Source organism: Eleginops maclovinus, chromosome 13, assembly GCF_036324505.1.
Source record: "Eleginops maclovinus isolate JMC-PN-2008 ecotype Puerto Natales chromosome 13, JC_Emac_rtc_rv5, whole genome shotgun sequence".
NCBI lineage: Eukaryota > Metazoa > Chordata > Actinopteri > Perciformes > Eleginopidae > Eleginops > Eleginops maclovinus.
Window position 1 is genome coordinate 22,163,752 of NC_086361.1, and position 18,307 is coordinate 22,182,058.

The 18,307-nt window shown below is 42.8% G+C and overlaps 1 protein-coding gene across 1 annotated transcript in view; it reads right to left on the bottom strand.

Moving 5' to 3' along the window:
* Positions 1 to 18,307, bottom strand: part of arid1ab (AT-rich interactive domain 1Ab) — a 56,491-nt gene that overhangs the window by 9,769 nt on the left and 28,415 nt on the right. The window contains 8 exon segments of the mRNA XM_063898722.1: positions 289 to 493; positions 656 to 865; positions 993 to 1,090; positions 1,339 to 1,484; positions 2,214 to 2,514; positions 3,580 to 3,750; positions 4,849 to 4,938; positions 6,254 to 6,500. Of these exon segments, the coding sequence (XP_063754792.1) occupies positions 289 to 493; positions 656 to 865; positions 993 to 1,090; positions 1,339 to 1,484; positions 2,214 to 2,514; positions 3,580 to 3,750; positions 4,849 to 4,938; positions 6,254 to 6,500 (1,468 nt within the window).

The window sequence follows — 18,307 nt, forward strand, 5'->3', positions numbered from 1 at the left end:
AGGTGTATATCAGTATCTAGCGTCTCTGTGCTGCAGCACCTCTTTTCACCCTCTGTCTGAAACCAGAGCCCAGTCTGCTCTAATTGGTTAGCTCTGTTGTGATTGGTCAACTGCTTAGAGATGTCCCGCCCCTTAGCCTATCAGGTACAACCTTTTTTAAAATTTTTTTATAAAAGCGAAAGTGTTACATAGTGATGTCACTATGTGCCTGAAGTAAACAAAGGAGTCCAGTTGATGAATCTCATTGGGAAACACTCACTGCTGGGGCAGATTTTGGGGGATTCTCACCTGGGCTGGGGGGCTGGACCTTGGGCTGGTTCTTTTTGGTGTCGGTGTTGAAGAAGTCGGCGGGCGGGTCTTCGCCGCGCTCGATCTTGCACTCGAAGGCGTACAAACACTGGATGTACTGTTTCTTGAGCGAGCTGGCGGCGCTGCTCGACGTGCCCACGTTCAGGTTGGTGGCCAGCTCCCTCCACTTCTTGTTCTTGTTCACCTGGTGGGCGAGAGACAGAGAGGGAGACGCGAGTAATTGTCTGTTATTAAATCATATTCAGATCTGTTCAGAATATCACAACAGAAAACACAATCTGCTCCCTCCCTGTTCTTTCCCCTGCTATGGAACTAACTAAGTGACTCCTGATCCTGATTTAAGTACCTGTGTGAGGCCACCGATCTCTTTGACGGACACGTAGAGTCTGAAGAGGTCCAGAGGCTTGCGTCCCACGGCGGGGAGGTTGTTCATGCCCATGGCCTTCTCCTCGGCGAAGGCCAGGAACCTATCCACCCACATCTTCCTCTCAGGCTCCGGGCCCAGCTCGTACAGCCGGGTGATCTTCTCGTTAGTGATGGTGGAAGAACTTGACTTCTGCAGGGGGGATCGTGAGGAAACGCGTCAATAAACATGTTTGAAACATTATTTAATTGATATTTATTAAACAAGGAGTTTCATACTGAGATAATTTCATCTCTACCTTTTTTTTGGGAATTTCTACCTTTTTGGTTTCGGGCTTGGGAGTCCCCTCCACCTTGTTGTTGAGCTTCTGAGCAGGGTTCATTTTCTCCATGGCAAACTCTGTACTGGGAGCCATTCCTGGGTTTAAAAAAAAAAAAAATATTACCAATCTATCCCAGCCTTGTGGTACAGGAATGAGTCCTAAAACCCGGAAATGAGTTAGCCTTAACACAAGCTGAAGAGATATTTGTTTTACGACATAAAATAAGGTCCTGTTTTCTGAAATGGGAAATCTTTCTGCTAATCTTTCTGTCTAGGGAACCGATGAGATGGCTACCTTCAGGGTCGGCTGCACCACTCTACATTTCTAACATGCTTCTACTCACCAGGAGTGTTGTTAGGCATGTTTGCTCCCATTGGATACGGCCCAGGCCCTCCCTGGTTCATCATCCCGTGCATGCTGTTCATGCCCTGCCCGTACGGAGATCCTGTTCCCATCATGCCTTGGGACATGTTAGGATATCCAGGAGGCCTAAAGAACAGAAAGATTGTTTATAAACTCAGAAATCAAAAGCGTTTCTGCAACAAACCTATCCATTTTCCTCATTTTCTCCTTGCTAGGTTTAGCTTTTTCCTGCAGGAACCATCACTTTACGTCATATGACTCGAGCACTCGCCAAACCCACGAGTGTTTCTCTCTGTGGGCCGCGCTGGCATCCTCACAGGGGAAATATGTGATTCACTGATCTCAGAAAAACCATCTCCTTCTTTTCACACTCTCTCCACTTTTCCATTTTCTCTCACAGATAAGTGTTTGGTCTGCTGCCATCCAGTCTGCGGCAAACTCCAACACACAGCGGACCGGCTTGCACGTGGGAAGAAGCTCACATTTTTCATGGTAACACACAAAAACCAGCATATTAAAGCAAGGACACACACACACACACACACACACACAGGGCTGCTGACTCTCAATGCAAAGAGTCATACTGACCCTCGACTGCTTCACACCGTCTCACTGAGAGAGTAGAGCTACATCCACAGTTATAAGTCTATGCATGGCAACCAGACCCTTAAAATAGAGATCTTCTAAACACATCTAATCCGATTCTGGTTTGAAAACTCCAAGGTTGCATTTTAAATCTGCCAGAAAAGAAAAAGAGACTTCTGAAAAATGTTTTTGCTGAAACTGATGTCCTGTTCTTTTCTACACCACCACATTTTCTTATATCCATGTCCTTTTCATTTCTGTTGCCCCCACCTGTTGTGTATGGAGTTTGTGGGGCCGTGGTGCATCGAGGGGCCCCCATCCTTCCGGTTCATGCCTGGAGGGGGACACATCCCGGACGCCACCTGAGGAGGCATGCCGGCCATGTTCGCCGGCATCCCGGGACCGAAAGGCCGGGCGCCCATCTGCCCGGGGCCTAACCTGCCCGGAGGGATGCCTCCGTAAGGGGCCCCGCCGCCCTGACCCGGCATGGGGTTCATGGAGCCGCTCATCCCGGGGCCCGTGGGGTAGTTGGCGTTGGGCATGCCTGTGTAGCCGGGCTGCCTGGGGTAACCTGGAGGGGTCACAGGGACACAGACATGCAGATTTAGCCAAAAGATTCATCAGATAGGTTTCCATTTCCTCCGGTTCTGAAACTGTGTCCCCTCTTCCTCGCTGAGGAGCTGCAGACGTCCGGCTCTAAGTGTTCCTCTGCAGCCGGATGAGTTTCTGACACACAGAAACCATCGGAGACTTCAAAGTGCAGCGATGTGATTTCATACATAAATGGAAGTGAGAGGGAACTTCAAAGCTGTTTTTTCCAATATATAAAATCTGGGCCATCTACGCAAGATGATAGCAGAGCGACAACTCATTCAGAATACTTTGTGCGAGTTGCAGAAGGAGCACATTGCATTTCCTGCGAACACTGTCAAATATAAGTCACTTCTGCCAGGTAAATAACTGAAGCAGTAAGAAGAAGCTGCAGCTGAACGAAATATCTGGGTGGCCACTTGAAATAGTAGTAGGTGTAAGTATTTCAATATTTGTGTACCAATGTCTCATAGGGTCATTTCCCTTTGCATATTCCATCTATATGCATATTGAAGATCACACAACATTACCCATTCACAGTAATATTTACGAGCTGCACAGAGAACACATTGCACATGCATTTTCTAGGAACACTAAGTAATTTAAGTCCCTTCTGCCAGATACATAATTTTGATGTCAGTTTGCAGCTGCAGGAAAAATACATTTTGCAATAGCAGTAACTTCTTATATATTTGCAGTTTTAACAAATAAAGCGTTGCAGTATTTCTCTTAATGTTCTGCATGCTCATCGCCCTTTTTTGCATGTAGGTCACTTCTGCAGCCATTTGAAATACACAGTTTTTATCAGCAGTAGTGTCTTTCTTAAAACTGCAAATATATAAGTATTGCAACACTTTTATAAATGGCTCTAATTAGCCATTATCATATCTCAATAATCGTGATGATTGCAGGACGAAAACTCATTCATAAAATCTTGAGTATTTGAAAAAAGAACCCTGACTAACTGACACTGTCCTCTCCTACGTTTTTTTGTCCACCACTGAAGAGGGCCTTTAAAGCTTCTGACCCCCCCCCGAGGCCTCACCTTGCGGACCGTACTGGCCCCCCTGAGGCCCGTAGTTTCCCATGGAGTTGTTCTGGGGATATGGTCCCATCCCAGCATGCATCTGGCCTCCCGAAGACTGGCGTGGAGATAAGGCGGAGCCAGGCTGTCCCGGGGACCCGTACGGAGGCATCTGAGGGTTACGCATGTACACTGGAGAGGATCGTGAGAGAACGTCATTCAGGGTTCTGCAGCTTAAGGCGCTTTAGATTGAAGACTTGCTTTAAATACCCCTCGGAATTCAAGTTAGGACACAATTTCTGCACCATTTTATGCAATTTGGACAAGTGCGTGATATCAATGAGAGGAGCGTTTTTTAGACACCAGAAAAATGCCACTACTAAAAAATAACAATTCAAATGAACACTTTTTTAAAATTGCCTCTCAATTTGAATCGAAGACGTATGAGTCACGTAAACAAGAGAGAGGTTTAGTACTTAACTTTTGAAAAAGACGTAAGAAAAAGCTGTTTATATTACCCACAAATTCCTACTGTTCAAAGAGACTTATTTTAATGCCCCATGGAATTAAATCCCAAGCAAAGTTCAGGCACGTTTTATTTGCTATTTGCGTGTGGTAAATGCTGGATTTGCATGACGTTAATAAGACAGGTGTCTGGTTAAATCATTTAGAATATAGACGGAAAGAAGTGATTCCTTTTTATTTTTTAAAACCTTTGGAAAATGTAATTAACATTTTTTTAATACCAATTAAGTCATTTTTCATCAATAAATTCAAGGCCTTTAAGACTTTTTTAAAGCCACTTTAAGAAAGAAATGTAGGGACAATTTTTTACGATATACAGACTTGCATGACGTTAATGCGAGAGGCATTATTTGAAAAGAATACCTCAGAAAAAAGCTGTACGTAACCAAAAGAATCCTATTGTAATTTGACTTTTTGGAGTGATCAATTCAAGGCCTTTTAAGACTTTGAGGTTTTGCATAGGATACAAAGTTCTTAAAACACCTCACCACACATCGTGCCTCAGTGTGAAGAACCTCCGTCTTCATTTCCTCACAAAAATAGTGTGTGTGTCTGCCGTTACCCTTGGTTGACCTGGCAAGTAGACTACAAGCACTTTTCTATTTAAAGATTCAGCCTCAGGAAGTGTTTAAAAATGCAAAACGATCACACCTCCGAGCTGCTGAGGACCGAGCACTGTTGCTCTTCTTTAATACACACGTTGTTAGCTTGATTGGAACCTGTGCTGTGCAGAAAAACACTCTATACAGGACGTCTAACACTCACCCCTGTCCGGGCCCATGGCTGACTGGTTCATGGAAGAGTGCATGATGCCGTCTGACTGAACGCTGGGCGGCCGGGGAGGCATCTGATTACCTGCAGGAGAGCAAACACACAGAGGTAAACAACATTAAGAGGATTTCTGATTGAAAATGATCGTCTCTGGGGCGGCGAAGTGTGAAAAATGTCCGGAAGAAATGGAACAGCTAGACAACTACTTTTATTTTGACTGTTCGCACACTTGTTGATCATAGAATTATGGAAAAAGGCTTCACTTTATGCTGCTGCCCCTTGGTATTCTGGGAGCTGTAGTTTTATGACCAGCAGTAAATGAGGTGTTGCCAAATGACTAAAATCGTACGGATTTCCACTTCAATCATTTGAAATATTGGCCATCAAAGGAGCATAAGCTGATCAAATAAAAATAAAAACAGAGGCTCTGACAGCGTCCTGTTAAACGGCTCTCCACAATGAGATGTCGGCGCCGTCGTAACTTCTGAGTCTCCGCCGTCTGGAGGCTTTACTGGCACCACGTTGGGAGAAAACGCTCCCATCTGGCACGGCACTTCATGAATTACAAATGTGATCTGTTGTGTATTTGTGAGGGGAATTAAAATCTCTAGATCTGTCTGCTGTTAGTTTACTCGATGTTTCACACAGCGTCCAACTCCATATATGACAGACAACGCTCTAAGCAGGTGTGATATTTACCTGGAGCTCCCTTCAGCGGGATAACCTGTACTATTGCACACTAGGCTGCTCAATTAATTAACATTTTATTGAGTATAATATGCAATCGCATTCAGGTAAGTCGTGCTGAAGTAGTCCTTTAAAATCTCTTTCTGAGTAAAATGTATCTGACTCGGAGGACAAGGGCAGTCTGTACATTCGCTCAGAATTCGGATGACTTTTCAATTATACTGAAGTTATTCAGTATAACGACATAGAATTAATCTTAACCCGAAGGAATGAAGGTCAGAGTGCAGAGAAAAGACAGCACTACTTTAGTGTGATTGCATATTGTGCCTCTGATTCTGCTGTGAAATACTGATCATTTAACTCCCCAACATAATGCCGTGAAGAGGCAGGGTAAATCATTTAAATACCGTGGAGGAACATCACAGTAGGAATGTGATCACTAATAATAAAGGTGATACCAGATCTCAAGTCACAATTCTTTTATTTCCCAATATTGTCATTTATTTATTTTTATTATAATGTATTTTACATAGATTTTTGTGGCAAAATATTATCTTTAAAATCTTATTTTTGTATTTATTTTTATAATTTGTACTTATTTTTTACAACTATTATTGTTGGAAAATATTTAATCTTTAGATTTTCTTTTCATCAATAACATTTTCTTATTCCGTCCGTAAACAAATCTGAAACACCAGTATTGCGGCCTTACCTGGCACAGCAGCGGGGGACAGGGGGCCGGTGCGGGACGGGGTGACGCTGGCGGGGGAGGCCACGGGTGAGGGCGAGGGCGAGGGTCCGCGGATGCCCGGCAGGTGGGGCGAGGTGTGCGGAGAGAAAGGTGACTGGGCCGGGTTGCTCTGCTCGCCCTGGCTGCTAGAGACCCCCGAGGTGCTGACCCCCGGACTCAGGGCGCCCTCGGTGCCGGTGGGGAGGTCGTCAATGGAGCCCGACAGATCCTGGAAGAAGAGGAGGGAAATGGTAAATATGGTTTTCACTCTACTCTGAAATGCATTTCATTCGGACTGTACTTTAATTAGCAAATGTAATATATGGTTCAGGACAATGTGCATAAAGCTCACTTTCATGAGACAAAAACAATCACTCATCACTTTTAATCACTAATGGTTATTTTGTCCAAATTGTGCAACAACATATCTTTATTTAAAACACCTCATTTACCGTGTATAACCACCTGTAAATATAATACAGGCTGTAGTAATTGTATAAGCCTTCTATCCGCACTGTCCTCCCTGTTTAAACTACATACGTGTCCCCACTGTGGGACCAATAAAGGCTTCTGATCCGGAGTAAAAATACTTCACATCACTCCCATAATGATCCATCCTGGCACTGGGAACTCTGTGTGGTTCCAAAGAGAGAGGGGGGGGAGGGTAAAATAAATAAATATGTGAAGCAAATGACATCGGGAGGCGGTGGAAGTAATGGTTGCCGGGCAGGACTCCGGTGCCATGTGGTGTCGTTATAGAGGGAGAAAGAGATGATTGTGTTTGTGGGAAGGTGAATGGTTACACACACAGACACAGACACACACAGACACAGACACACACGGCTCAGAAATGCAAGCTCATCTGCCAGTCACATCAGTGGAGGAGGGAGGGGGAGAAAAACACCAGCGAGGAGGAGGGAGGGGAAAAAAAAGCTCTCATTGGAAGGTGGCCAAACTATTCCCATAGAAATCTCACACTCGCAGGCTGGCTGCAGCCCCGAAGTCGGCGGTTTTGCACTTGAAACGTCGCCCGATGCTATTTTTGGGACGTGACCTGATGGAGGAACCCCAGAGGGAGTGACGGGAGGAGAACGCTGATTCAGAATCCTCCCCCACCCTTCTCTCTCTCTCTCTTTCTCTCTCACAAACATAGGCCTTTCTGACCCGCTACTAAACCGTGCAACCCCAAACTGAGGGCTTTATGGATGAGAGTTGAATTGGTGGATATCCAATAATGTTTGAACTCCAGCTCGGCGAGTTGAACACATAATCAAATATCAGGATTTCTTTAGATTTTTATGGATATTTTTAAGTTGATATTGTAAGTTTGACCATTGATGCTAATTCCAATTCTCTATCTCTCTGGTGAATGCACAAACGTAGGGCTTTCTGACTCGCTAAAAAACCACGCTAACCCCAGCACGAATCTCACGGCTCCTACTGTAAACCTTGCACATTCATCTGTGGGTTTCGCACATTTTGGTCCTGAGCAGCACGTCAACTTCTTTGATGCTTTGATTCGTAAATAAGTCTGCCTACTAAAACACACATTCAAGCCTCTTTTCAGCGAGCTCTTGTAAAGCCTGCTATTTCTTATTATAAAATAGTATTACCCTTTATCCACGACTCAAATTATGTCATTTTTGGTCCTTGAATGTATTGGAATTGGGCCTCAATCATGTTTAAAAAGTGTTTTAATCTGAAGGTATGTGAACCTTGAATGTTATTGTTCCATCTTTCAATTGGGAGTAGCGTGCTTTCCATGTAATTCATCCCTCTACTTTCTGTATTTATGCACATCATCTGCCCAATAAAGTACTGTGTATTATCTCTTTTAATGCATATCTCAAATCTATAAAGTACCAATATATCTCTCAGCCCTAGCTCACACATCTTAAAGCTCTGGAGTTAAAGAGCAGAGATCAAATAGCATCACATTCATGCTTAAACAATCATGGCGGGATTCTTTTTTCCCGGAGCCAGCCTCGTCAGATGACCTACATCCCACCCACTCCCCTTCATCACCCCCCCCCCCCCCCGATCAGACATCACAAGACCGGTCATCTGACGGCTCGGTCTCCACGCTGACCGCCTCAGCAGCTGCCATTCATCAGAGATCTAAACACCCGAGTGGTGTCTCTTAGACAGAACAACGCTTTCTACTCCTCCAACCCGTGGCTGACCCAGACCACGGGGCTACAGAGGCTAAGGGTCAATTCCTGGGGTTGAGCCCGGGGGTCGTATGAGTCAGCAGGAGGAGACGCTGACCGGCTGCACAAGATATATACAGACACAACACAGACAGACAGAGGGACCGAGGGAATTAACAAGGCAGGGTCCTTCATTTGTAGAAGCAACCTTTAAAAGTGGGATTCAGAGGAGGAGTACAAATATACCGAAATAAGCCAAATCAGAGAAGCAAAGTCTTCTCCTATTACCTCATAAATAGTGTGGAGACTATGTTTAGTACTACATGTTTTTGGCCACTGTAAAATATTATAAAATTGGTATTTTAAACATTCTCGCAGTTTGTTTGTCCTTTGACAAAATAGCTTCTGATTTAAACCATTTTGCCAATGTCCTATTAGTATTCTGTGCCCCTGTTACATGCTACAATTTTCGAAGAGAGAGAAACTCCCTTTAGGACTTAAGCATTTGCAGACCATTGACATGCACAGAAACCTATGACACACTACAGGAAAAGGAAAACCCCAAAAAGCACAGTAGGACCTCTTTAACTGTAAAATGCGTTGAGCGGTTTGTAAGAAAGTGTGTTCATATTCCTCCCAGTCAGTGCCCGGTTACATAAACAACCTTATGTAATAAACTCAAGGTTGTGATTTATGCAAAACTGTTCCTTAACCTTAAGGGATTCATTGAGGAGCACTGCATAAAACCATAAAGCTGTCTCATAACACAGCATATGGATCTTCAGTTACCAGGGATCGGCTTCACTAATATTATTCTTTAATATATGGAAAGAGAAAGAACCTTATTTAGACTGACACTGAAGATGTACATCTCTAATAGCACTCCTCCTCTTAAACCGTCATATATTCAAGTTATTTCACTCTTTAAGAGACTGCTTTGAGTTGTAACTGAGGCTCAGTAGCAACACATAAGGGAATAGTTAAGTAGCTGCGGGCAAACACTTACAGATTAAAGGCTTTTTCTTTTAAAAGACCTTAAAAGATCCTTAGAGGGATTTCATGCAACTACATCTTAAAGGGCAACCTTAAAGGGCAACCTTAGCCAATAATTAACCGGTATTAAAAAATATAGCTTCGTTGTTACTCAAATCAAGAAAAAGTTAATGTCCGTAAAATGAGATTTCTGTGGATTGAGTGTCATGAAAATGTGTATTTCTTCAGATGCATTGAAAAAATCAAATGAAAATCCACCAAAAACACTGATATTAAGCACAGAGGACAGCCTCTTTACCATTCTGCAAATATCTGACAGCTCTGATCCCTCAGTGTGATAGGCAGAAGCTCTACTCCCACTCTGCAGTCATTGATTTTTCCCAGCTCAATACTGCACAGCACCAGCCTGTTCTGCTGACTGCACAAGCCGGACAGCGAATGAAGGGGGGAGGAGAAGAAGAGAGGAAGAGGGGGAGGTGGGTGATACTGATGCTGCGAGACTCAGCTTCTCGACACACTCATTACGAGAAACCAAATGATGAAGAGGAGCGTGGATCAGGAGGAGTTGAGGGTGAAGTTGTGTGATCTCACTGAGAGAGCAGCTTTTTACACGAGAATTAGAGCCGCTTAATATGACTAAATATCTACATGCAAGTTAAAAAAGACAGAATGGGGGGAGATATGCAGAGCTGTGTTGTGCAGAGAGCTGCAGTTCTGTCTGTGGAGCTCCTCTCTATGGCAGCCATTTTGTGCCTGTTTCCAAGCACAGCACTATCATGGAACCAACTGCAGAACAGCGAGGGCAAAAATACAGCAAAGTGGATTTTAAAAAATGCAATCTAACGCAATTATTGTTGGTGAACGTGGGGGAAAGTCTTTTAGTATTATTCCCATATCCTCCTCTCTGAGTCATCTGCTCTCTCCTCCACTAATGTATTCCATTTGCAGATTACTTCACTGAATCAATCAAGCCGAGCCATTAGTCCGCTGATGTCTTTCCCTTTTTCCTCCTTATGAGGAACAGAAAGCAGGAGGAAGGCGGGGAGATAATGAATCGGATGTGGAATGTGTGACCCTGGTCTGTAGTGTAACTAGATCTGGTGGTGGAGGTGGTGTGTGTGTGTGTTTGTGTGCAGAGTTCATCCCTCAGTCACACACTCTCTCTGACCCACTCTTCTGTCACTCTCAGACCTCAGGGTTGCTCTGGTTGGCCGACTTCCCATTTACTCGGGCCTCCAGATGCTCAACACAATGGAGGAGAAACAAAGAAATGACTCCCGAAAATGAAACTGAAAAATGAGTCAGCACTTTAGCGTTTATTTATATTATACTACGAATAACTCTGCACGCTACTACCGCTTACTGCATTTTGCCGTCTCAGTACTTACAATAAAGTTGCATCTAATCTAGGACTTCTGCTTTACTCATCAAAAACGGTGGTTGCTAACAAGAGGATAAATGAGACTCAAACGTCTCAAACCTGCCAAACATTAGCCGCCTTTAGCTTAGCGGTGGGGACGTGAAGTTATGTGACCGTGCTGTAGTTCCTTTATAGCCCAACGTTAGCTTTCTACTCCTGAAGATTGTATTTAGGCTTCAACAATCATTAAAGTGATGTTGATAAGTGGAGATCATCCTGCCCGAGTCCTAGGCCAAAGCATGAACCAACTCCTCTAACACGAGCATACATTTCCTGTTCACTGTTGTGTGCATTAAATACTTTTCCTGCAACTAATCATTGTCATTACTGGCTGCTACTTCAACAGTCTTTCTTTATAATGATGCTGGTTAGGGCTTCCCATAGATGTGCACATCTTTGGTTTTATCTTAATAAGGTGGGCTGCCTTTTTATTTATTGTGTTTATTTTTCCCTACAGATTTTTTCAGAAAAATAAAGCTTACAAAACAGATCAATTGCCTCTAACATTTCAAATCAAGTTGCACTTGCGAAATCTGTCAGAAATAATAGAATTTCTTTCCAAAGGAGTTAGTAAGAATGCAAAAGGGGGAGATAGAAATGGAGAAAAAAAATGGCTGCATCTGAAGGGATGCCATGGTTACTGTGATCCACGTGGTTGACACATTAGAGTCGACACACACTCCCCCCCTCCCCCTCGTATCTCTCTCTCTCCGTCTCTCGCTCTCTCTGTCTCTCAGGGTCACGGTGCAGTCAGCTACTACAAAAGAAGGAGCCGTCATTGTTACAGGAAACGCAGACGTACTGTGTCCCCAGCCTCCCCCCCCTCTGCTCCACCACCTCCACCACATGCGCTTTAATTACACACTGCAGGCTCTTCTGCACTGGGAGACCCACAGCTAACTTCAGTCCTGATGTTTTCATGTTTACACTCTCCACTCGCTGACAGCAACGTGGGCTTTAGGGTTTCCTGAACAAGGTCATGGGAAAAGTCATCGCTTCCCTTATAAAGCGCTCAAGATCTGACGAGGAGGGTTCTTCTACTTATTTTTTCTGAGAGTACTACTCATTTCTTTAGGCGATTCTGATCCCTCCTTGTGGTTCAGCTTCTGAATAAGTCTGAACTAGAAGGCCTTATCTGATCAATCTGCATCAGAAACGCTCCTGGAAATCACCAATTAGGCTGCCTTGAAACCACCTGTGCTGACTTCCTGCTGCAGCATCAAGACATGACAGCATTTAATGTACACCTGGGGGTCCGACCTGCATCTATGTGCCTCGCTGAACCCCCAGGAGCTTCTGGGAAGTCCTTGGGAAACTTAGAGAGAGGAAGCTCCAGCCCCAGATCCAGGTTTGCAGGGCTGAGCTCAACCATAAGGGGGCACTCCCATCCCACGATGAGGGAAGAAGTGGAGAAAAGGAGGAGAAGCAAGGCAGGCCTCATACAGCAGCAGCAGCAGCCATTACAGGCTTCCCATGCTGCACTCGAGGAGAAACTCTCCAGAAACTCAGCCTATAGCTTCATCCTTACCATGATATGGATGTGAGCAATGAGCAGATGGCTGGAAAACTCCTCAAAAACACGTCTGTTGTGTTATTTCTCCGAGACGAAGGAAAACCACAACCGTTATTCGACAAATCAGTGATTCAGACGACAGGAAAACAGAATAATTTATTCAAAAAATGGCAGGAAATGCTGTTTCCAGTCTTCCATAAAAAGTGATATTGTTCTTTTGAGGATGTGTGATTAATATTAACCACTACTTTGTGACATTTTATAGAACATTTATCGAGAATATAGCCTGCAAATTAACTGAAAATGCAAAGAAACTCCGAATAAAGCTGCAGAAAACGCTATTTCCAGCCTTCAAAAGGGGGCGGGTATCCTGTTTTTCTCCGTTAAATATGATATTAAAGTGAATATCTGTGGTTTTTGGATTGACAAAACAAACATTTAAAGACAATTAAAGGAACTGCGATGAATATTTACCACATTTTATCGAGGATATAACCTACAAATTAACTGACAATGAGAATAATAGTGTTGTGTTTCAGTCCTGAACGTCACTAGCCACTGGCGTTTGTGTATCAGAGCCACAGACACAATGTTTACTATCTCTCCAGAGATCAGCGTTACACTGCGACTTCATCACCAGCAGCCACGTGGGAAGGACAATAACAACAGAGATGAAAAGATGAAAGAGTGAAGCAGAAAAATTCAGGGAAACAGTGCTTTAAATATACTGCTACTTCTGTTTTACTTGTGGTGTGTTTATGACCAATAACGTGCCTACTTTGCTATAAAATACACATTTAATTGTATATATTTCATTAACCTTTATACATATCTTTATACAGGCACATTCACCTTTTCAGAGTTTAACTTGTGCATTTGTTGTCATACTTTCTACAAGTTTATTCTTATTGCATTGTATTCTTATTATCCCATGTGTGTTATCTGTGTTTCTGTCTTATTGTGTTGCTCCTATGAGACCTGAGTTTTTATTTGCATGTCTAGTGTCTTTACTTTATCAGCACTTTACTTCTGCTGTAATAATTATGTAAATTTCCCTGACAATTAAAGGAATTCTGATCTGATTCTCTGTGAGGGTAACACACACACACACACACATACAAACACTGCAGTGTGTGTGGAGCTAACAGGGAATAGTGAGGGGGGGGGGGGGGTAATGGGTGAGGAGAAGGGGGGGGGGGGGGGTGTGATTGCTGTGAATAATGGGGAGATGGTGTGTGCGTGGGGGGCCTTTTGTAGAGATCACAATAGTAGCAGGGAGTCCCAGGGCGGCGCACAGATGCCCGGGTGAGGCAGGCAGCTGCCCGGCCCGGGGTGAGGGCTGCTGGGATACGGGAGGGTGAGGTAGAGGGGGTGGAGGATGGGGGAGTCTCAACACACACTGTCTGATTTCCAGAGCAGCCCCTCTTAGTGTCACACAGGCTCGGGGAGTAATGGATTATAAGTAACGAGATTACGTTACCAGGACACAAAAAGCATTTTTGATTTGAATTATATTTCAATAATAACAGAACGTTCTTTAAATTGTACAAATATTGATGTTTATTGTGTCTATTTAAATGTGCTGTAAATACTTTATTAAAGAAATACATTTTCTTTTATAAAACGTTATATTTTTGACCTTCACTAACTATTGTTTTCCTTATGTTAGCACCAACATACACCAAAGTAAATTCCCTGGCTTTAAACCGGATACTGATCAGAAAATGGAGATTACTAACAGGATTTCTTTTTCAAACAAAGATCCATATATCATTACTGAATTATTTTTCTGTATGGTTTATATTTAGTTCTTCTTTATTTTACATACGTTTATTTTTTAATGCAGTATGTGGACACCTGAGCTTAAACAGCACGAGTAAACTATTACTGCTTCTACATTTCTGAAACATCTTCCTGTTTTTGGTTTTATTGGCATTGCATTTGATATCGACGGTTATCCAAAAGTAACAGAAAGAAATCAGATTGCTGTTGGATTAAAAAAGAGAATAGAGAACACTAACAGGAGCACAGAGTTACAATGCATTTTGAATCTACATTTTTTGACAAACAACTAGTTATTGTAAGGGATTGCATTTTCAAAGTAACCCTCCCCTCTTACAGTCACAGACATACAGAGGGCGCTACAAAAGCAGGAGAATAATGTAGGGGAGAGAAACGTGTTTTTATTATTTTATTATTCATGTATTAAATGAATTCATTATCCTGCACAATAATCAATAACTCATCCCAACTTTTTCTGTTGTTTTAATTCTCTAGTTTAAAATATATAGTTTTTCTTGTAAATGAAACGTGCTTTTCTTCGTTATTTTAAATCAGAATGTTTACCTATAGATTTGGGCAAAACTGTATGTCATTATGGTCATGCCAATAAAGCTATTTGAATTGAATTGAACGAGGGGAGATGGGGGGAGGGAGATGGGGGGTAATATAGAGGTTATTTCATAGAGTGAGAGTTAATTTCATTGTGAGGCTGCTTTCATCCATCCAGCGAGAGAAAGCAGAGAGGACGAACAGTGCTGCAGTCAGCCTCAGTCTTTGTGCTGCAAAACTAGCTCAGCCCAGCAGAAATGGAAGCAGAGGGGAGGGGCATGGGAGAGTATGTGTGTGTGTGTGTGTGTGTGTGTGTGTGTGTGTGTGTGTGTGTGTGTGTGTGTGTGTGTGTGAGTGAGCAAAGTGTTCTCTGTGAGCAAAACAGGGCTCAGGGTTTTTTTTTTCTTTTAGCACGCTGGGAAACAATTCAACTGAATGCAAAACAACACACTCTGTCAGCAGATTGAATTTTCTCAAGTACATTAATTAAAAATCACATAAAGGAGAAAGAAAGGAAGGGGGTGAGAGAGAGAGAGAGAGAGAGAGAGAGAGAGAGAGAGAGAGAGAGAGAGAGAGAGAGAGAGAAACAGACGAGGTAGGGTTGGGAGGAGGGGTGAGAGTGAGCGAGCGAAAAAGAGAGGCGCCCTGGAACCTGAATAAAGACGAGCGCTGAACACAGGAAGCAAACGGCCCCCAGAATAGCAACAGGAAACCGGCCCCGGAATCTGAGTAACGTCAAAACAAGGCTGCGCTGCTCGGCGTTATGAAAGCTGATTTACTGAGAGAGAAGAGAGGGAAGGGGGAGGGGGGGAGGCAGCAAGGGAGGGAAAGAGAAAACAAGAACGAGAGGCAGAGAGTGGAATATATATTTATATATTTATTTATAAAAACAGAAAGAAATGCAGCAGAAAAACAGAGTTATATTGAGAGAGGGAGCAGGCAGAGGGGGGAGGGTTGGGAGAGAGAAAGTGGGCCGGGCCTCCGTCAGGCTGATTGCTCCAGAGCTATGTCGCAAAAACAAGCTTAGCTGCAGCAGCAGAGAGGGCTGGGCTGAGCGGGGGAGCAAGCTGGGGGAGGAAGGGGGGGAGGAGGTGGAGTTGATCAGCATTGAAACTGGAAGATCCCTCGGTTCCAGATCAGGAGGCTCGGCTCATAACATTAAAGGTCATTAAGGAGGGAGGGGGGGGGGGGGGGTGTTGTGATGTGGGTGGTCCCTGAGCTTTAAAAATGCACCGGGTAAAACTGAGTGTATGAATAAGGGAGGGGGGGAGATAGGGAGGGATATTTTAAAAGGTGAGAAAACTCGGACGAATCTAGGATTTTTTGCTAATTAAGGAAATAAAAGTCGACTTCAGATCACGTCTATATTCTGTACTTTTTTGGTGAGCATTTTCAAGCACTTCTAACGAACATGTATTTCACTTTGTAGTCTGCAGTATTCCTTTAAGCCAGAAGCAACCAGTGCTCTTCAGCTCATCTTAAATCTCTGAATGCTATGGTTGATTTACGTGAGTTATTGTGTAGCTAAAACACCAGATCATGTTTTGGGAGGATCATCGTTCTAACTCTAAAACTGAAAGCATGAAAAATGGAGGAAGGGGGAATGGGGGCGATGAAGGGAGGTGAGATAACTCGGATCAAATTAGAATTACAGCTAATTAGGTAAACAAATCAACCAATAGGAAAGCAAGAAGGAATGCCCTTAATCATTAACAATACATGTAATCAAAGCATCTTCTCTACAACAAATGATATATTTTACTTATTTAATATAAAAGCTCGTTAAACTTTGACGCACATTAACCAAAAATGGTCAGACTCTCGAAGGCTTTCTTAAAATGTATTTGCAAAAAATTAAGTTTACAGTGCTCCTTTTACGCAGAGCAATCAATGTACTTCAATTCATTTGAATTACTTAAATATGGTTGGTTTTCCTGAGCTATTGTGTAGCCAAAACACCAGATAAGCTTTTAGAAAATCAGGCATTTCTCAAAGGATATCACGGGATTCAAGCTCAAATATAATAATGACTATAATTGTGAAAAATGAAGTTTATACAGTTATTTTAGAGCAACAGCAATAAATGTTTAAGACGACTGGATGTTTTGATCATGATATTTGAATGTTAAGCTAGCACTGTGTCTGGGGACGCCAAAAAACAAGCTAACAGGATCGTTTTATTTCTAATATAGAAAGATATTTGGTTTGGCATGAGCTTTTGTGTAGTTAAAACACCAGATAGTGTTGAGATTTAGCCAAATACAAATCTGATTCAAGTATATTTCTAGCCTTGATCATAACGGCTAAACTGAAGCATTTTCCCAACCCTGCAAAAGTGTTAAATTAAAGTAGGCTACGTAACAAAGACACCGCTCCATCACAGCGTTTTCCACAAATAAAGTAGACTAAACCCCCGGCCCTTCCTTCAAGATAAAGCCCCTCCAGATGAAGGAGTTTGGAGGTATGCAAAAAACGTAGGCGTGTGTGTGTGTGTGTGACCAACATGTGACCCTCCTCTCGAGTCTGGAGCACATTCAGTCACATCAGAAAAGACGAGCATCGCAACCGGTGGGCGTCCCTGAGTGGGATTAGCCTCCACGCTGGAGAAAGGAGGTACAAAAGACTTGGGAAAAGGACAAGGAGGAGATTTGGGAAGCTGGTGGTGGTCCGGTGCTTATTCCCATGGGTGGACACGGAGAGGAAGTGTCATTTCCAGAGGGAATGAAAGCAGGAAAGTGACAGCGAAGAGGCAGCAAGGAGCTTTCATACCAAAAAGGGGTATTATTATTCCTTTCCCTACTCGATAACCCAGAGCTATAAGTATCCTGAGCCCACAATGGTGTTGCTAACATAAAAATGGGTTTAAAAAGGAATGTTTTCTTCACCATAAATACACAATTTCTCATAGCCAGAATCTGTAAAAGCTTAAATATTTGCCAGATTTTCCCGTTTCCAAATACCTTTGAATGAACCATCTATCACAAGCGCTTCCATTTTGGAAAAACAGTCAAACCTTAAAAAAGTTCATCCAAAATCGCTTAAATCCACGCGTGTAATTTAAAATGCTTCCAAAACACAAACAGTTCACACTAACTGGATTGTGTAAAAACTATTTACATGTTCCACTCCCAGGCACAACTATGAAAACAATGAATGACTGGGCTGAGACCAACAGTCACATGACAAAAAGTCAGGGAAATTTAAAATGATAGGAGAGTAGGAGAGGAACTAAGTAGAGGTGGTTAAAATGATAATGAATAAATCTGTATAGCACGTGGCAACCCCCATTCTTCACTTGGGGAAAAGGAAGGTATAGATAGCACTAACTCAATTTCTTCCCAACATGTTTGTTAAATTATCTTTTGTTTTTAATGATTTCTGACATAACTGCGTTTTTATCTGCACAAAGGAATATTTGAGTATGTTTCCAAAGATGTACAGGACTCTGTACAACACAATATCCATCCCAATACTGAACTTACAAAGATGACACCATGCATTCATTATAAAGTCCATAATATGGTGCATTATTTAAAAAAATAAGTCTTAATTAAGTGCTTGATTAATTTCCTTTCCCTAAAAAAATTCTATTTGTTATAAGGTTATAATTGTCAGAGCACAAAGACTTG